The sequence below is a fragment of the Salvelinus namaycush genome, chromosome 13 (genome assembly GCF_016432855.1).
Source record: "Salvelinus namaycush isolate Seneca chromosome 13, SaNama_1.0, whole genome shotgun sequence".
Classification (NCBI taxonomy): domain Eukaryota; kingdom Metazoa; phylum Chordata; class Actinopteri; order Salmoniformes; family Salmonidae; genus Salvelinus; species Salvelinus namaycush.
In genome coordinates, this window is record NC_052319.1 from 14,636,476 (window position 1) to 14,657,352 (window position 20,877).

The following is a 20,877-nucleotide window of genomic DNA, read 5'->3' on the forward strand; positions in this document are numbered from 1 at the left end:
GCTAGCCTATCATTCAGTTTACTAAAGAACACATCCATATGTTTTAGGGAAAATGTGGGCTAAATCACAGCGGAAACCACTGTCAAAGTTGAGCCAATAGGAATGTCAGTTACAGACAACACTCAAGGAACTCTTCTTAGACAAGAGGCTATTCAGCAGAATGAATCGTGACATAATCACATGACTGAGGCATTTGTATATTTTCTAACCAGTCTCTTCCCATCCCCCTTCCATCAGCTAACAACAGAGCCTCTCTCATTCTCTCTCCTGCGTGCTCTGAACAGTCCATATACAAATCATAGGCCTACATGTTTTAGGCTGAGATGTATCACTTAATATCATCACAGATAGTGGTTGATGCAAGCACATGAAAATCCTGATTATGAATCAATATTTCACTTGAACTGCAGCAGGAAATCAATTCACCTTAGAAATGAACAAGTTAGCATGCATTACAGTATCCCCTTTCAGGACAGAGGCTGGACAGACACAGTTGCTATAGTGATGTGCAGAACAGAAGTGATGACATTGAGCCTAGTGTCATTAAAATCAGTTGAAGTGCAGTCTAAAAAACCCTATAGTCTAAAAAACCTTCATTACAAGAGCAACTGTGACATAACAATTGAGACAATATTGGGTGAAATGAAGCGTGTGTGGGTGGGTTGAGCCACAGAGGATTTTAATCCTGTTTGCCGAGGGCATTAATGTAGCCTAGCCCACCACAATATTTCAGAATAAACAACTGAAAAGTTAAGCAAATCATTTATTTTTGGAGCAAGAGTATTACACTCAATATACTGCCCCCAGTTGTAAAGCCTCTTCCACATTCACCTCAAACTAAAATCCATTGCAAGTCTCTGTTCTGAAGGAACCTATGAGTCTTGAGCAGCCTTCCCCCCAGGTTCTAATCACCAGCCTCGTGGTGTGATGGCTCCAGTCTCAGAGGGCCCAGTAAGTAGGCTAAGACATTAGATGCATGGTTGGTAGATACAAGCCTTGGAGGACAAGCAGCTCAATGAATGCACTGTTCTGGAAGGAGCTTGGGCAACAGTGTGTGACTCTTTCTAAGATTAATGGCTGAGCAACTAGTGAGGCCCTAAATGTCCTGCCATCCATAGCAATAACAAAAAGTAACTTGCAACACTATCGCCGTCTCCATTAACGGCTTGAGGTGAAAAGTCAATGGGCAAAATCAAAAGCAACCCATTTTCACCCTCCCAATAAAGGACCCATACCTATAGAGGCACTTTGGAAAAATAGGTTCTTTGTATCAATTCCTGTTGATGGTTGTCGGAGCACCAGCCTTGACCGATAGGGACCAGGCCCTTTGGCCAGCGGAGATAAGGAGATGATTGAACATAAGAATAATCCATGGGGGGAGGGGCAGTGAGAGCTTCTCTGTGGATTAACCCAGGCCCAGCAACAGACAGCCAGGGCCACTGAGGTGAGAGGGAGAATGCATCAGCAATAATCCCACTGGAAGCCAGCACTAGGCTATAGTTTATATACACCCCATGGGGGATGTCAATTTTGGATTAGAATAAACAGAATAAACAGTACCTGGCACTGGGATGTCTAGTGGGATGAGAGAAACAGCAAACTGCAGAGCTTTTCTGTCTCTATTTCCTTACAATAAACAATTTAGTATCTCTTTATCTGTGTTGGCTCCTAGGTCGGCCTAACACAGTTCTCCCAGCACATAAAGCAAAGAATCATGAATCTAACAGAAGAATGGTGCATGACATTGCTTACCTTTAGCGAGTCAAAGCAGGCAATAACTCTTCCGTTTTCAACCTGGCAGCTCTTTGGTGGGTGTGCAAATTTGCATTCCTCATCACTCCGTGAGCAAGTTCCTCTCTGAAACTGCCGACAAACTTCCAACGTCAGCCATTTTGTGTCTCTTATCGAAGATATATTCAGAGCCATGTTAAGAGGTTCCAATTAAACGCTGCAAGCTCAATATATCGGTTGACTCTAACTCAAAAATGGCCTCACGTAAAAAAGTTCACAACTTTTGGCTCTGTTTTATTTGTGTTTTAAAAGTTCTCAAATCATATGTAGCAACTAGACAGGCCCTCGCAGCATAAGCCGGGAGGAAGGCTAATCGATTAACGATCAATCACTCATCAATCAGTTTGCACCTATGGCAGACCTCTGAAAAGGTTGAGGGGCTTGCTCTGTGACACCCCCAAGTGTCTCTCCTCCTCCACTGACAAGAACACTCTCAATATAGTATTTCGAGGCAATGGAGCTCTTTGATAGAATATTAACGAAGATGTGCTTGGTATTGACTTTGCCAACTTCTAATTTGTCAGCTCTTTGTGCTTTGACAGTTCTCCTCTCCACAATAATGCTTTCCTCTTGGATTTCTTAGCCACTGGAGTCGTTCAGAATTGAATTGGAGGCTACTGAAGATTTGCAGCTGAGGTATCCCCTGTCACAGCTCAGACCTGGCCTTAAAGGGAGCGTTGGCTTTCCATGCACATATGGACCAGAGCAGGTTCAAGTTGGAGATGTTGTCTGAAAGGCACTTTCTGTTGGTGATCTGGAAGATAGGAAAGAGTTAGGTTAGCCTAGTTCTTTTATAAATAATGTATGTTAGTGCTCTTGTTATTACTATACTATTAGCCTACTTTCATTTTATGCTGCTCGAGTTGCTATGGGCTCTTTTCACAAACTGAGGCATGGCAACAGCATAGCTTGGGTTAAAAATATCATGATGAATTGTGTCAAGCAATCAAATGTGTTTTAAAAAATGATGTAGGTTACTCTATGATAGAACCATACAGTATGAGTAAACCACCTCCATTACATCCCATCTAATGGACATACACCTCCATCTATATGAACAAAATAATTGTGAAAATCATAAAAAATAATCAACCACTCAAGGCAGGATCTAATTTCCTTTTCTCCCAAAGGACTTTCGACTTCTATGGAAAGATACGTAATGAATAGGCTAATATCAATTGAGACCTTTTGCAATTAGCCTCGTCCTAACTCATGTTCAGATCTGGTAAAAGGCTAGCCCATTTGGGGAAAGTGAATACAAAAAGGCGTATGAAATGTAATTTGTCCTCCTGAAATAATACCTCTCAACTCTACATATCAATTGCACAATACCATTAATAACATCATTACAGTCTACATCAGTTAGGCTACAATAAGAGCTAAATAAACAGGATGAGTAGATGGAGGCATGCAAATGTGCAAACGCCAAAATTACATAAGGGCTATTCTTAAAAGGCTTACTATGTCGGACAATATAATATGATTCTTATTGGCAGCCTGGCTAAATGTGCGTCTAGGATAACGCTGATGAGGCATGATAGATTATAGGACACAGGTAGGAGGTGCCTATAACACTCCTGTGACCTCTCCAGATTAGTCCAGTTCCCCCCTCAAACTGCTAAACTGCCATTTGAGGTGGTGGGGTATTGTTCCCGTGGGATATTGTTGACATTGTTGGCCTACGCCATAGTCCTGTGCTAAAATCCTACGAGCTAGGCTATTGCAAATGTCAGCCTGTGACGTGGGCCTGTGTCTTAATCGACAGCCACCCGCACAGCAGCCTTCCTCCAATCAGAGTGATATATTTGACTGATTAATGCTTCTGACCTTGAATCGGTATTCAGCCCTCGGTTTATGAAATTTTAATTCCGTGCACTCTATGTTCGGCACTGTATTTATCTCCGGACAGCCTTTCTATTCAGACAGACAAGTCCAATAAGACCACATTATAAATATGCTTGGCGGGAGCCAGAGCTGCTGGGGATACAATAGGAGAAGGACCCCAAACAGTGTGAAGGCCTTGGGGACTGAGTCTAATAATAACATGCAGCGATATCAATTTTGTTGACATCCTGGATGGAAGGACAGAATTCAATTTTAGCCTCAATGTCAGCATGATGCAATGTGGCATTCAACAATTGAATGGGGGACAGAGAGGTAAAACCTACAGAGAGGTAAATCCTACAGAGAGGTAAATCCTACAGTACAGGGCATGTCTGCCATTCATTTTTACAATATCCTACACCCACATTTCTGACTCTATTTTGTAAGCATAGGCTACTGAATGCATTGTATTACGCTACATCATAAACAAAGGGTTGAAGATAAATTCAATGAATACCTAGGCTACCTACAATTCCAGTTAATAGACTAATAGACTAAAGTGTAGCAACAATATCGTTCAAATTCTAGCTGTTGGCCTTGGGGGGAAAAGTAGGACATCACGTCACAGAAAAAAACTACAATTTAATTCAACATCCTATTCTCCAAGGTCAGAAATGTATGTAATTGGGGTAATTGTGATGTCTAGTACTTTGTGAAGAAACTTTAAATCACTTGTAATTAATAAATTAGAAGGTAAACTTGCACATCTCTCATGAGAGGTATTATTCTATTGTAAACAGTCTTCTACAATCTTCTGTATTTTCTGTAAAAATTTCGTAAAAGTGAGCATGTTTTTTTTGTTATTGGCAAAACATATCAGGGCAACAGAAATATAGAAATGCAACACTATCACTCAATAGTTTGCCCTTTAGCTGAGTGTGGGAGGCTCTGCACTGCAACACTTGTGAATTCAGTAACAAGGTTGTCAATGTGTGTGTGAGAGAGAGAGAGAGAGAGAGAGAGAGAGAGAGAGAGAGAGAGAGAGAGAGAGAGAGAGAGAGAGAGAGAGAGAGAGAGAGAGAGAGAGAGAGAGAGAGAGAGAGAGAGAGAGAGAGAGAGAGAGAGAGAGAGAGAGAGAGAGAGAGAGAGAGAGAGAGAGAGAGATTCTTGTTTATACTTATTCCCTATAAATCAGTTGGATGCCCTAAAGGCAGCTGTAAAATGCAAATTAAGGGAGAGCCTTGAATAATCCCATGGACCAGAGAATGATACTTGGGTGAAAAAATAGCCTACATTTCCTACAGACTGATCTCATCATGAAAATATTGTTTCCAATTTGACATGTGAGAGGTCTTGGCAAATGTATCATTACTTTTGTTAAGGGAGTTAAATTATTAGCTGCGTATACAAATGAAAATAGGTCTAGGTCAATCTATAGATGCGGTAAAGAGGTCAATGGAACTCGACCAAAACAGTGGAAATGCCATGGAAACGCATGGGAGAAAGATGCCGTGGGGGGAAAGATCCCGAATCTCAATACCCCCCTGCAAAATTAGCCTACATTGAGGCTATTGTTTATATATGTTACATTATACTGTGATTAAATTACGATTCAATGTTCCAAACATATTGCTCTCCATATCTCTTCTGCAGAGGGAACAAGTTTTGATCAGTCATGGAATTAAATGTGCTGAAAACAAATTGGCTATATATTTAAAAAGATGAAGGACAAGCTATGAAGGAAAAATACTGGAGTACAACCAACTAGCATAAAAATAATATTGCGATATTGTCAAAACGATACAATATATCATCCCCCAAAAAATCCTGATATGTAACTGTATTGCTTTTTTCCTGTATCTCTACCTCGTTATCGCATCTATGGATTCATGGCCTAGTTTGGTCAGTGTTAACCCTGACATTCTGTTTTGTTCGTTTGGGATGAACAACCAGCTCTAGGGCCTAACAGTTACAGAGGTTACTATTGTAAACCATCCAGCTTTCAGCCATGGGCAATGCAAGCAGCAATTTATTGAATCAGCAAGCATATGCACTTCATATTCTAATAGTCTTCAACTACCAACTGAACTGGCACGACCTTAATTATCTTCATGTTAGTTACTAAGGCTCAATTTGCACTGCTGTATGAGAAAATCTGCAGTACTTATCTACAGCAGTCTACCCACCAATGAGACCAAACAAATGTGAGAGGAAAATAGATCCTTCCTATCAGTGTGTGCTGTAATTTCGTTGGATTCAGGGATAAACAAACATGTAGCCTATAACTTCCAAAACAGTTGGAAATAGCACAGGCTGGAACTACTGGTTTTGAGTCAAAATAAAAAGAAGTGGTTATTCAAGCAGGGCTGTAAAGTACGGAATTGAATGTTGCAACGTTAATATGGAACCTACAACATAAAAATATCATAGTCTAGCTTCAAAACTGTGTCAATAGGATAGTACAGAAGAAAACTGTCCCCGGGCCCAAACTCAAACTTTGAATTGGAAAGGAGGATTAGGAAGACCTTTCCATTTTTCTATTTGTGACAGACCCTCTCAAGTTACTTTCCTTGGTGTTTTTTTCTGTGTTAGATCTGATGAAGAGTTAACACCTGGTGCATCAGAGAATAAATCATGGTTATGAGATGTTGGCCCCCAGTCCTCCAGAGCCATGTACATAAAGAAAACACTCTTATGAACCTTGTGCAAACACACACACTTTGGAAGTCATTCAGACACACGACAGACAGACTGGGTAAGTGGTGAAACGCCACAGGAAATTGCAGAGCAGGCGTAAAGGGAGCACCTTGTTCTTTACTGGCAGAATGGGAGAAGTAAACTCCCAACATTAACCAGCTAAATGTACATATTAAAGAGGAACAGCCAACCAAAAGCAAATAGAAGAAGCAGTAACTGCAAGAGGAGCATGATCAGTGAAGCAGATTCTAACCACCTCTACGAGTGAAGTCCCCTATCTCTCCCTCTCACCGCATGGTATGCAGCATAATGCAGCAAATTCCTTTATGAACTAGTCAGGAAACAGAGCAGCCAAGGGAAAAAAGCCTCTTACCTCATGCAGTGCTGGAGCTCCTCAGTCTCTCTAACATCCACCACAGAATCTGTGTCGGTAGTCCGACTTCTTCTAATTACTTTCTGTCTAAAGATAATCACCATGTGTATAGTTTTCATTCCCTTCTCAGTGCTGTGTGCTCAGGCCCATGCCTAGACAGGGATTTTCTTTCCACGACAGTGGAGGAAAAGACTGTCTGCTTAACTCTCTAGCTGAAACATTTCCAGCCACCCCCTTCCTGCCTGCTCGTCCGCCTCCAGGAAGACCCTCCCAGCCCTCTCTGGCCAATAGCAGATCAGGCACGGATTTGCTGTGTACTGGCTGCAAAGCTCAGACAGACTGACAGCCAGGCTAGCTGCAGTTACTCTAATGCAAACCTGTATGCTCTGCTATTTCAGATGATCTTGACCCAAGTCTTAACATAATTCCTCCTTTGGTTTGGAATTATTATTGTTCACTGTTATAAACAAATTAATATAATAATTTACAGATAAACAAAATAGTGGATGTGTAATAACATGTCCAACATAAGAGCCTGCTTTCTCCACTATGCTTTCTCAAGAGGACAAAAATAGTTATAATGTTTGCACTGAAAATTGCATGAAGATGAGCAAACAATTTGACATTACACATTATGAAAACAAGCTAGCAATCTTTCTCTCTATTTAACCTGTTTCTTTAAAAATGAGGTATCACAATGAAGGTCGTCCCCCCCTCTTTGAATCTGAATTAAAAAAGCAAGTGACATCAAAGTAACTTGTAATGTGATCTGAGCTTATAGCTAGCTATCTACACTGTACCAACAATAAACAAGTAACTTGGCTGAAGTCTTGGGAGCTAACGTTACAGTAGCCAGCCATCAGTAGATAGTAAGCAAAAAGGCTACCGCTGGCTATATAACGTTAGCCAACGTTAGCAAAGTCCGTGCACGAGCCACCGTCACAGCTAGCTAGCTAGCTACTGCAGCTGGAACTTTGATAGCTAGCTAGCACACGCTAACATGAAAACAAAGATTTTATATTATATGTACAAGATAATCGAGTGACCGCTCTAACAATGAAAATACATCCTCAAAGATGGAATGCAGGCGGGAGGCGATGTCAGATATGACCATTCTAGCCAATGAGGGCAGATACGCGTGTGAACAACAGGCACAACTCCAAAATAAAGTCGTTTTTTTTAACTTGACGAAATGCCACGTGCGTCCACTTTTATATCGCTGCATTCGTAACAACCTAACCATTACGAAACTTCCATTCGATCAAATAAAACCCACGTAGCAAATTAGCACTTATTTTTCTGTTGTTGACCAAATTCGACACTCTCATTGGCCACCGTACCTAAATGTCTCACTTCATGGTCTTGTTTTCGTGGATACATTTTGGGCGGAGTAAACCCTCGCTTCGCCTCTTCCTCTCTGATGACAAACACAATATGCTAGTTTCTGACTGCATGCACTCCCATTTAGTCTTAGGGATAACACTTTATTATTAGGTACTTTTCCTAACCTGCAATACATGACACATCATGTTTGGGTACATAGCGAGCTAGCTAGGACTGACAAACTGAAGCTAGCATTTCTACCTGCTTACCTCATCATCAGGACGACTCGTTCCCCGGCGCAAGCCACCAGTCACGCAGCCAGGGTAGAAAGCACCATGGAACAGAGAAAAACAAAATGTGGAGAGGACAGGTGCTGTTCAACCTTCAACGGTCGACTTAATTATTGTCGTATTACCTAGCTATAGATGAGCTATAGCCACTTTCAGAAGAAAATAACTGGGTGTTTGATTTATCTTCGTTACTTTGTAGCTAGCACGGATTTGACACAACAAGCAACAAGCATTTGACAGCTCGCTCTACGACTGCCAGTTTGATTTATTTGAAGGGGTAACGTAATGCCACTGTATGCCAATGTGCGTACGAAAATTGGAACATCTAGAAGATTCGTTGGAATATAAATATACGTTGAAGGTTAAAAGATAAGGCACGTTATTATTTGTTTTTCAAATAACCCATTTTTGGTTAAAAAAAACGTATTAGTGAAATGGAAATCTACAGATCTCCCCACAGCAGCTTGGTACGTTCCAAGCGAATGTCAGGAGGCTCCAGAAGGGCAAGGGTTTGCTTGTTACCAAGGGAACAGCAATGGAACCGTGAGGAAAATTACCGGGATTTTTTGTTTATAACAGGGTTTTATTACAAGAATTTCACCCAAAAAATCAAGCCAGCGTTCTTCTCCGTTTTCTGGGATGTAAAACACCTCCTTTCTTGTTATTCATCTGTTAGTCATAGTATTCATCACTAGAGATTGAACATAAAAAATAGACCTAGTACTATGGGATGTTTCAAAAGCATCAAAACGGATTTATTGCGTGAAATTCGTAGGTGAATAAATCAGAATAGAGAAATCCATGCCACAAGAAGATAGGACTTTTGACCTTTCAATAATATTTTCACACTGATTAAATCTGAATGTACATGTTGTAGTTGAAATCTTAACCTTTTCTTCACAAGGATGCTCTTTTTTCCCTCATAGTCTGCCTGGGCCATAGGGGAATAAAGAGCAAGTCAAGCGTCCTCCTGACCCTGCATAACACTCAAGGTCATCGCAGAATAGATCTACAGCAGGCCATAGAAAACCAGAGCCAAACCATGTGGATAAGTTAAAGGCTGCACCTTGTTGATTGATGGGATGTTGTGTCGATGCCTCTATAGGTTTATCAAATCAAATACAACAGGTGTAGACCTTACAGTGAAATGCTTACTTACAACAATACAGTTCTAAGAAAATACCCCAAAAAATACAAATACACCTGAAGGTGGATTATCCACATCTAGCCTACTGAAACGGATCATAATTATTCATATAAATTATTTACAAACAGACACACACATTATGTGACATTATAATTCCTTTTCATTAATGCCATCATTTATTAGTACATCATAACTCTCACAAGATTATAATTGACAGATTAGAAAAAGACAAATAGCTAGGCCTATGCCGAAATAGGTTTCAGAGAGGATGTGTAATAGATTATCAGTCAGGCAAATTGAGTAATGAAATTATCTGGTAGATTGGCTATAGGAAAGGGTTTAGTATGCATTGTAAACTTGTTAACCTTGGAGAAGTGGTCATTGAAATCTATCAACCCTGTACTTTACCTGTGACATGCATGCGTAGCCACTGTGTGGCCATTCTGTTACACATGCATGCAGGACACACACCAGCAGCTGGACATAATGTATCAATCCTAACATTGTTCTTGAGGATATCACACACTAATGAGGTATCGAATTAGCCAACCTATGAATTTATGGAAATCTACAAGGCAGAACACCACATATACGTGTGACATTTCTCAAATGATAATATATCTGAGGAATATTGTGAGGATTTAGTGGGACTCTGGCTTGTTAGGACATTTACACACAGCTGGTCCATTTCTAGTCAGTAAGTCACAGGACGTCCTTGTCATTATTTAATCTCTTGTGACAGACCGCCTATATTCCGTCACATAACCATGGACCATCTCTTTTCCCTGTCATTTATTGAGTGCCAGATATGGGATTATAGAGGTATTTATGGAGACAAACACATTCCTTCCACTAAATTGAAAGTGGTATGTGTGGAATATTGTTGTAGGCATCAGAAAAAAAGATGACCAGACTGGAATGCCAGACTGGTGGTGGGGGGAAGCCTGCTGACCAGGCTCTACTACCTTGGCCATTTCACAACATGGCACCCTCCATGCCAACCATGTGGCTGGCAAGCAGAGGTGGGCCATACAGCAGCACAATGAACTATCAAATGATACAGCCATGTACATTCTAATCTACTGTAAAGTGGTTTACTCACAATGAATCTGGAAATCTGACTGAAGTGCTTCCAGCGTCTATTACCGTATAGTTGATAGGGAAGCATAGTCTAATGCAGAGAGTTCTAGTTTTGGATGAGGCACAGTGCTAATGTGGTTCTTTCTCTGCTAATTGGTCTGGGAGGAGACTTGGAATTACCACGGGGACTGATCAAACATCTATACAGTGTTTCAGTGTTAATTAAAACGTTTATTGATGGTTTATAATTAACTTGATCAATAGCACCATTTGGTCACAGCCAACATCAAAAGACAATATATTTATTTTTGTGTGATGGTTTGTATCTTTATTTGCTATATAAAGTAGCAGGCTAAATTATTTATGAAACCTCTATGAAATGACGTTCCATTCATGCCATCCTTCTACCTTTATTAAACTCTAGATTCAGATGTCACATTCATTTGATACAGTTGTGAGATTAAATATTGACTCACAGGAGAGGTTCAATCTTTGATCTTGTCACATTGACTATCCCCTTCAAAAAGAATGAAGCAGAGACATCAGAGCTGTATGTGAAAAGGTCACAACCTTGCTCCCTTCTAGACTGGAGAAATGTCACAGTCAAACAGACTGAGATATGGAAGCATGAGAGTGGAAACAGCCACCCTTGGGTTATTCTTTGGACTTGTTGAGGCATCAAACGGAATAATCCTTCCTTAGTGTGCTATGTTGGCATTTTCAAGCTAATTTATAAGATAAAACATTGTGAAAAATCAACCAATTTTTTGCCATTAAATGTTCAAACAATAAAAACAAATTATACCATATTTTTGAATGACTGATAATTGAGGTAATGTCTTATTCTATCATCAAACCAAATCAAATTGTATTGATCACATACACATTTTTAGCAGATGTTATTGCGGATGTAGCGAAATGCTTGTCACATTCCTAGTTTGATAGTAGCTTACGCTACACACTCTGGAGATGTTTGTATCGAAGTATAGCAGCAACCTTGAGGCATTCTTTATTCAACAGAAGTCATGGTTGTGCTGGATTTCTTTGACCTTAACCATTATTTCTTTGTTCAGTTGCTGAAAATGTTCACAGTTGATGTGCTCAATCAATAAGATTCAAGAAATTCAAGCAATACAACTCTGAGACAAGATTACTGGATAAAATGGTAAATGTCCTACGAAGTCTGTTCAAACCTGTGTGTCTCTTTGTGTTTGTGTGTGTGAGATAATGTGTGAAAGACTAAGAGTGAGATACAAAGACTGCTAGAGATGAAGGAAGAAGTACCGTGCATAGAAATAGGAAAAGAGGACAACACTATCTCTCCAGTATTTGCAACAGACCTTCTGATTTATCCTGAGCCAATCTGAAGGTGGGCAGAAGGTCAATGTGAAAGTGATGGCTGTCTAGTGCCCAGGTCCCTCCTACACTTGTCGGTGCCTGTCAGCACAGCCATAAACATCACTTCATACATCTGCCTACTGGAGTCATTGCCTGTGACATAAACTTCCCAGTCTTCATTGCCTACAGTATCTTATACTGTTTGATACTGCTCAGATGCGAGGAAAAAAATATGTATTATACTATCAGGTATTAATATAATATTAATTCCATCAACTACAATACAATTACATTACTTTCCTGCTCTCTTCAGAATCAGTTTCTGATATTAGACACCATCTAGTGGTAAAAAAGGACCACTTTAATATTGACAACAAAATTCTGTATTTGTTATACTTGCAATGTGAAGTTATATGTTTAAAAACTGCAGAAAATGTAGTCAACGATTACTTTAGAATTTAACCCATGCATCACATGTAGATGTAATTCTGCAATATTATTTATTCTTGCCAGAACATAAGGCACTGACATTTTTACAAAAATGTGTTGGGATGACTTAATAGATTGACTGAAAATAAATACAAAATTTAATTACATCTATTTTGGCTCAGTGTATTTGAAATATCTAAATATCTTCATCATAATGTATCAATCATATTGCAAACATATGCAATTTCAGTATATGTCCTCTAGATGTCATGCTCCTCCTGTCTGTTTTTCAGGACTACATGAGAAACTGGACCATCATCAGAGAATCATTCATTATCACTATGGAATGTTTTTTTATTTTCTATTATCAAATGCATTGAAATGTCCTATCACTATTCCTTTTGTATCAAGGGAGGATTCACCGGACAACTGTTGGCTTTCTGTGGTGGACACACTCTTTTCACGCCACTTCAATACGAAGTGTTTTTCGTAGCAGGTTAGGAGAGCATTTTCGCTAAGTCACTTCGGTATCAAAGTGGCATGAAAATAGTATTTCCCTTCTGTGGTAGGCCTATTCGGTGGCTGCAACCTGGTCTCGGAGAATTTCATATATTTCATATATATTATTATGTATGTGAATACGGGACACTCCATTTAGTATGATATGTTCCGTTTCGTATGATATATGTATTCCGTTTCGTATGGCGTTACAAATTACAATGAATGTTATATGTTACGAATTTGCAAAATGTACAATATGTTACGAATTTGAAAAACTTACAATATGTTACCAATTCTAGCTAGGTGGCTAGGTGACTAATGTTAGCTAGGATAGGGCTTAGGGTTAGGTTAAAGGGTTAAGGTTAGGGTTAGGGCTAACTAAAAGGGCTAGGGTTAGGGGAAGGGTTAGCTAAAATGATTAAGGTTAGGGGAAGGGCTAGCTAGCATGCTGAGTAGTTGCAAAGTAGCTAAAAAGTTGTAAGTATTTGAAAAGTTGCCGATTAGCTAAAATGCAAAAGTTGTCCGTGATGAGATTCTCCCAACCTTTGGGTTGCTAGACGTTCACGTTATACGCTCACCCAACCACCTTATTTTGTTTTTGCCTTAAGTAGCCATCTAATTTGATTCTCACGGATTTATGTTTACAATATTATATCTAGTCTATGAGACCAGGCTGTCTAATAAGGAAATGAAAGGACATTCTATGTGATCATTCTTAGTTGAACAATAACTTAGAGGTGAAGGTATGTCTGCTGTTTGTGTCCTCAGTCAAGCAGACAGGGATGACACATCTTCCAGGTATGTGAGAACAGGGAACTCTGAAAAACAACTGCAGCTAATCACAATGATTTATATAAAACATGTAAAAGTAAGATGTTGCACAATTTGGTTTAATGAGTGACCTAAAATCACTCTCAATGAGGTTGTAATGGTATAATTCTCTACTTTCTATTTAAACCCACCAATCTCAAGTAATCTAACCATTGTGTCAAATCACAACTGTACTGTATAAATCACTACTACTGATTCTTGTGGGCTTCGTTTGAGTAGATCTTTGATACCTTTAAAGCTGTAAGGACACCTAATGCATCCTGCTGAAGAACTAATGAGTGCGCTACACATTCTTTGGGGGAGGGCTCTGGGATGCTGTTCAAACTGACTGCTGCCTGAAGAATCAGGAAATTCAGAAGTGACATACAGATACTGGAGAAGCATTGCAGCTAATAGTAAGAACAGATACATTTTCCTCATCCGATATCTTTCTATGATTCTCTATTTCTTTCTATGATTTGTATTGTAATAGCATGAGCAATCTCCACTTGTGTTTGTCTTAGGTCATTTTGTTGGCTCACACAACACAACCATGGCTAGCGAAAACAGGGATAATAAGACTCCTGAATGTTTCCCAGTGGATGACTACATAAAGAGATACTACCTTCCGATCATGTATGGGATCATATTTGTAGTGGGGCTTGTGGGTAACATCACCTCAATCATCATCTACGTGGTCAGGCTGCGCCCATGGAAAAGCAGCAGCATCATCATGGTGAACCTTGCCTTGGCAGACCTCCTGTATGTTCTGTGTCTGCCCTTCCTGGTCCACTACTACATCCACGACGACTGGATCATGGGCGAGGTCATGTGTCGCATTGTTCGCTTTAGCTTCCACTTCAACCTGTACGGCAGCATCCTCTTCCTCACCTGCCTGAGTGTATTCCGCTATGTGGTCGTGGTCCACCCGCTGAGGGCAGCCCAGGTGCAGAGAACGAGCTGGGGTGTGATCGCCTGCCTGGCTGTGTGGTTCATATCTGTGTTGGAGATTATACCCATGGTTTACATGATCACTGTGAAGAAGACTGAGAACAATATGACATCATGCCTGGATTTTGCTAGTAATGATCCAGAAGAGGTATGGGTCTATGGCTGGCTACTCACTGTCCTGGGCTACCTACTCCCCCTAGTGGTGGTGTGCCTGAGTTACGTCCGTGTTGCATGTGAGCTGGCCGGTGGGCCACATGAGGGCCGTCCGAACAGGGTGCGTGCCCGCAGGCTGACTGTGCTAATCCTGGTTGTGTTTGTGCTATGCTTCACACCCTTCCACATCCTCCGAGCCCTGCGGGTGTACACCCAGATGGAAGCCCAAAGGCCAGTGCCCTGTATGCTGCTGATAGGGGTCAATGCAGCCTACACCATCTCCAGACCCCTGGCAGGGCTCAACACCTTCTTCAACCTGGCTCTGTACACGCTGGCTGGAGACAAGTTCCACCAGGCGGTCCTTGGCCTCCTCCGCTGGAGACCCCAGTTTCTCAAGACCAAGAGGCCCATCATGGTGGCGGTGATCAGCCAACCAGGCAGCAACAGTATGTCACAGGCTAACGTGCTAAAGAGCTGAGTCAAAATACTACACAACATTTTATATACACATGGTTGATTTATTTAATTTCAAAACACAGAAGTCAATTTTTTGGTGTTGACAAAAATAACTATGTCCTCTTTTCTACTTACTAACTTGGTAACTTACAAATGTACTGCTCGCCTTTGAGTAACTTTATTAGGTGCTGTCTTTCTAGGGTGACCATGTTTCTGAACGTTACTGATATTGTCTAAATGTTTTTGCCATAAAACTGGTTCTGTCAACTGCAGTGCAAGATAAATCACAGCAGTGTGCTCTTATCTTGAGTAGACTGGATTCAGTTGGGAAATTCTAGGTTTCTGGGTCAGTCTTTAATTGGCAATACATTGCATTATAACAAGCTGTACAATCATACAACATATAATAATGTTAACATGTTGGTTTCCTGAAGTTTAATCAATTAAATGTGTTAATCACTCTCAGTAAATATTGGACTTTTATTTTATTTAACCTTTATTTTATCAGGGGGTCATACTGAGACCAATGTCTCTTTTATAGATGAGCCCAAAATTACAGAAATTACAGAAAAAAACCACATCAAAATATAAATACAAAATGCAAGCAGAAAGAAAAACATCTTCATAAAATGCAAACACATTCATCATTATTAAGATCCTCAATCAGCTTTCTGAATTGCCCTAGAGGCACCAGAACATCACATTTAAAAACAGAGAAGACTTACAATATTGGACTCAAATATTGTCTCAAAACTTTGGACTGAGGATAGAACACTGTCATCTATGATCTAGCTATAGAGTCATAGATTTAATAAGAATATCAGACTTCGCTGCAGGTGATTGCCCTTGTGATTCACTTAGAACAGATGTGAACCTTTTCCTTTCATATGGCTGGCACTCGAGTGGGGCACGATTAGTAGAAAAGCTCAGAAAGTTTTCACAATTGAATAATAATAATCAGTTATTTAGGGAAGAAATACAGTATATATGTACGACAATGGGTTTTACATGACATTATATCCTGATAGTGTAACGATCCGTTTGTGGAGGTGGACAACTGTTTGTTCACATCAGCCAACAGTAAAAAAAATCAACAGTGATTTCACATTTCACTAAAGGTGCCTGTCTGTACACAATAATAATCCAGACATCTGAACTTCCTCAAACAAACCTAGTAGGATTGGTACCACAAAGCAGGAGCATATAAAATAATACATTACATTTTATGTTACCTGTCTGAGAAGCTATTCTCCTTGTTTGTGGGTATGAGTCATTTTCCTTCCTCATACCACAGCTAGGAGGAAATAAGCGGGATCTGCCGGGAGTAGACTAGACAGTAGAGTCTGTCTGTTTGTCTGTCTGTCTGGTGGTCCCTGTCTGGTGGTTCCACTTTTTTTTGCAATAAAATGAATGAGGTTTTTCAAAGAAGATGAGTCTTCATTCATTCAACTTATTAACTGCACTATGTTGAGAGTCAGGGCAATTTCCTGCATAGAGAGAAGCTTGTATTAGGCAGGTAATAGTCCAATCAGTGTCTTATAAGCAGACCAATATTTCCTTACCTTGTCACTGCTGAATAACAGCAAATGAAAGAGACTGATGATTGTACAGTGCATATATATACCTGTATATATAAACGGCTATTTCTGGACCAGAACATTCTGAATTATTCTCCCTTGTTCCCTTAGTTCTCCCTTAGTAATAATCTCACTATAGCAACAGGAAAGGAACTTGAATATTTCCTTTAACAAGTAGTGTTCTTCTCAATGGTCCTCTCCTTTCTGTCTAATTTTGGTGTTTTACAATGCATATAATATATCTTATTGAAATGTAATCCTCAGGAGACAGACACACACATGAAGTGAAACACATCCACTATACCACACTTCATTATGATGCATGATTATGAAAACATTGATGGAGAAAATACAGGCCAAGATCTTGCAAACACAACCAATGCTAATACTTCATGTAAAGAAGTTTAATTTTGACAGTGCATAACCTACTGATGAAGATAGATGTTGGATGCCTGGTCATCTGACTGGGACTGTGTTTATTTGGGCGGTTTGCTAACACGGACGAAGCTAGTGCTTGTATTGCATTTTAAAGGTCAAGACCTCATGAATGCGGTTAAATGTCGTTGAATAACTTTCCTAATGTCTATGGCTTCATACCAATGATTCCAGGCAGAAAAGGGTCATGTTTGTTCAATGCATTTATTTCTAATATCTGAAGTAGTATTCACCCAGCCTTGCAGACCTGACAAGAACATTGCTGATAAAGTATAACACATCAAATGGCATCAAGACTGTCCTTTTCATACACAATAATTTGAACAGGAACATACAGATACGTAAATGTAGAAAGTTCTCCCTCGTGTGATGGTATTATAACCTTTTTCCTTTTAGACAAACTCCCTTGTTTGCAATAAATGAATGCAAGATTACCTGCTTTTCAAAGATGTGCACTTAAGTTGAGTGGCAGTTGAAGTTCATTCAAATCACTCTTTCACAACATGGCATGTCACAGGGCTTTGGGGATGGCAGTACAATATCTAGTGTGACATTCTCTTTTTAGGCTTGATTTCATCACTATATTTACACTGAGGTCTGATAAGGATAATAGGTTTGAAATATTCATTTCAGACTTTTCAGACTTTCCAGACTTTGCGTCAATATACACATCACACTACCGTAAGTTTGAGCAGATAACAACAACATGAATATAAGCGTTTATTTTCAGCAGGGAGATTGCTTCACAGCACATTCTACCCCCCCCCCCCCCCCCCCCAAAATAAAACTTGGTATTGTATCCATAATGTTGATTTGAAAATGCTGGGGCAATGTATAAACATGGTGTGTTGGCTCACTGAAATTGCAGGCAAACTTGTGATCAATTTACAATAATGGTACGCACGCACACACACTCCAATAATTGTATAGCTTAAACATTTACTTAAAACAAAAACAAAAAACAGTTTCCTGCAAACAGATGCTGCATATTCCTGAATGAAAAATAATTTTCAATAGAGCTTTTCCATTTAGCAGGTTTTTTAGTCCAAGAGCAGGCCTAATCTGGATTAGGGATACCAACCCAAACTGTGATAATGGTTACTATTACATTACAGTAAATCAACTAACTGGATACAAACTTACTTAAACAACAAAAAATTCCACTCATCGGTTAAGGTTAATGGACCAAAACTGCTCAGTGATCAGACAGACCGACATCTTCTGAAAAAATCAAGTAAAAACAGGATAAATGTGAAAATGAAAGCAGCAGCAAATTCATATTTGTATAAAAAATATTGTCATTGGAGAGTTGAAATGTTCGTAACAGAACAACAGATCAGAATAGCAAATCCAATATTTAATCTAACATGATATCATCATCACAGCCATCTGCAAGTAATTCAACCATAACAATTAGATTCATCTCCTTTGATACTTTCATGTTTGTTTAATGTTCATTCAGAAGTTACCTGTATTTTGAGGGGGACAATCAGACATGAAACTAGATATGGTACATTTAATCTCCTTCCTACTACAGGAAACTACTGTGTTCTGCTACCGTGTCATCTCAGGCTGTTATTCTGGTAGCATTAGAACCCCCCTCACAGCCCACAATGCCATTGGCGTGGGCTCCACAAACATGTTAAACCACGGAGTGTGACGGGGTGAGCACGAGGGCCGAATGCCGATAACCTCATTGACAGTCAGTCCACACACCAACCACACTGACCTGGCTCCTCAGTCCTCACCTAGAGCATTTACATACTGGTTATCTCTACCTTCTGGAGAAGACTACTTCAACAATCCAAGCTTAACATTTTTGAAAAATCTTCCTTGAGGAGTTCTTTCCATTTGTAATGTGAAAGCTGAATGTGGTAAGTCTGGTCAGTGCAGAATAGAAATCAGGCTGATTTTCTTCAGGGTAATCCTCTCTTTGTGAGTCTATGATTGACTTCACATGCCAACACACAGATAGTGGATGAACAGGAGCAGCAGTTCTTCCGAGTTGAAACTTGAAAGGTGTTGCATGTAGACTACTGAATATTGCACCCTAGAAAACATTTTTGCATCATAATCAAAACATCTGACGTTATCTTGACTGACTACAACTACACTATATTTGTTTGAGGGAAATTTAAATATAATTGAAACTGCCATGATAAAATGAAATTAAATACATTATCTTATTTCTGAGAAGTTGTCAATTTGCAAGGTCCCATTAAGAAAACATTAGCTACGTAAACAAAGACAAATATTTTCTAAGTCGGTGTACTTTGGCTCTCATCATTTCTTTTGGAAGAAACTCTCCATCCTCAAACCGTTTCTCAAATATAATATGGACACATGACATGCGAGAATCAGCACTTTTATATTGTTTTCTGTTGAACTACTATATTCCTGCCAGTCGCAACAAAAAAACACTGATTGATATCCACCCCTTGACATTGAGTCCCAATAAAAACTTATTTACTAGCAGCGTCTTTTGATTGTGTCTTCTTTAAGCTTAATTTACTGCCTTTAAAGAGTTATCATAATCTACATGATAATAAATAACCATGACTAAGAGGCAGGAAAGCAAAGGAGCAGCAAAACAATTAATTACAAATAAATACATTAAACCATCCATTTGAAGATTTAAGACACCAAAGGGCACTCCAAGGCAGAGCTTCTGTGATACTGACTCACAGACTTGGCAGTTTCATAACCAGAAAGAAACTTTAGCAGAGCGCTAGGATCACACTGAAGCTGAGAAAGAGATAAAGATAGAGATAGTAGACAGAAAAAGATAGAGCGATAGAGAGAGATTGACATAGGCAGAGAGAGAGAGAGAGTACCATGTGAGATGATTCTGGAGGTGATCACCAGTGACCTCTCTCTGTGTGTGTGGCCAGGGTATGACCTCACCAGCGGGCCACCTGGCTGGTGTAGTCTTCAGTGGTCGGGGCCAGGTCGCCTCCGCCCCCGTACCCCCGGCGTCTGGGAAGTGAGGCCCTGCTCTGCTCCCTCTGCTCTCGAAGCCATCGGCGCTCCTCGCGCCTCTTCAATCGCTCCGCCTGGTGCTCGCGCTGGCGGGTGTACTGGAAACGCTGGAGGAACAGGTCCTTGGCATACTCGTACAGCTGCACGTCCAGATAGTTGAGCTCCTCGATGCGGCGGCGCACGGCCTCGCTCAGGTCCACGTTGGCGGCGCGCGTGCTGTTGATCTGAGTGAAGGCGGCGATGAAGCGCAGGCTGAACGTCCGCTCAAACAGGTACTGCGTCTTGCGCTGGAACTCGGTCAGTCCGTAGAAGGCCATGTTCTTCAGGTTGTTCATGGCGCTGCCCAGCAGGATGTGGTTGCGATCACTCTCGTTCATAGAGGACAGGTTGTAGCAGCCTACCAGGTTGAGGTCGGCCAGCATGCGCACCTGTCGGTTGTTGGCCAGGTTGGACGAGCAGTCCATGAACTCGGTTAGGGTGACGCCCGACCAGTCGTCCCCGCTGTAGCAGGTGGGCAGTTCGTCCTGTGTGGGCGAGCGCCCGTCACACATGTGCAGGGAGGTCTTCCAGGTGGCGCCGCGCTGCACGTGCTTCCACTCGCTCAGGTAGCGGGAGACGGGGTCACGCAGCATGGTTATGTAGTAGAAGTCCCTGCAGCCAAAACAAACACAGCCAGAGAGCTATGAACACATCAACATCACACAGGCCCACGCAGCATTGTAC

At 40.6% G+C, this 20,877-nt stretch overlaps 3 protein-coding genes across 8 annotated transcripts in view; 1 reads left to right on the top strand and 2 right to left on the bottom strand.

The window, feature by feature from the left end:
• Positions 1 to 8,537, bottom strand: part of LOC120058274 (muscleblind-like protein 2a) — a 42,627-nt gene extending 34,090 nt beyond the window's left edge. For 5 of the 6 annotated variants that reach the window (XM_039006816.1, XM_039006819.1, XM_039006815.1 and 2 more), the window contains exons 1-2: positions 6,686 to 6,891; positions 1,753 to 2,545 (exon numbers count right to left, since the gene is read on the bottom strand). In XM_039006816.1, coding sequence (XP_038862744.1) covers positions 1,753 to 1,926 — 174 coding nt within the window. In that variant the 5' untranslated portion in view covers positions 1,927 to 2,545; positions 6,686 to 6,891. Of the gene's footprint in view, positions 1 to 1,752; positions 2,546 to 6,685; positions 6,892 to 8,277 lie in introns of those variants that run through there. The other variant, XM_039006814.1, reaches the window with a different exon arrangement.
• Positions 8,538 to 13,771: 5,234 nt separating this feature from the next.
• On the top strand, positions 13,772 to 16,457 carry LOC120057887 (2-oxoglutarate receptor 1). Its single transcript, XM_039006363.1, has 2 exons — positions 13,772 to 14,019; positions 14,128 to 16,457. The coding sequence occupies exon 2, from the start codon at positions 14,157 to 14,159 to the stop codon at positions 15,183 to 15,185; it is 1,029 nt and encodes a 342-aa protein (XP_038862291.1). The 5' UTR covers positions 13,772 to 14,019; positions 14,128 to 14,156; the 3' UTR covers positions 15,186 to 16,457.
• Positions 16,458 to 19,892: 3,435 nt separating this feature from the next.
• Positions 19,893 to 20,877, bottom strand: part of hs6st3b (heparan sulfate 6-O-sulfotransferase 3b) — a 94,915-nt gene continuing 93,930 nt past the window's right edge. The window contains exons 4-5 of the mRNA XM_039006254.1: positions 20,080 to 20,805; positions 19,893 to 19,920 (exon numbers count right to left, since the gene is read on the bottom strand). Of these exons, the coding sequence (XP_038862182.1) occupies positions 19,893 to 19,920; positions 20,080 to 20,805 (754 nt within the window). The remainder of the gene's footprint in view (positions 19,921 to 20,079; positions 20,806 to 20,877) is intronic.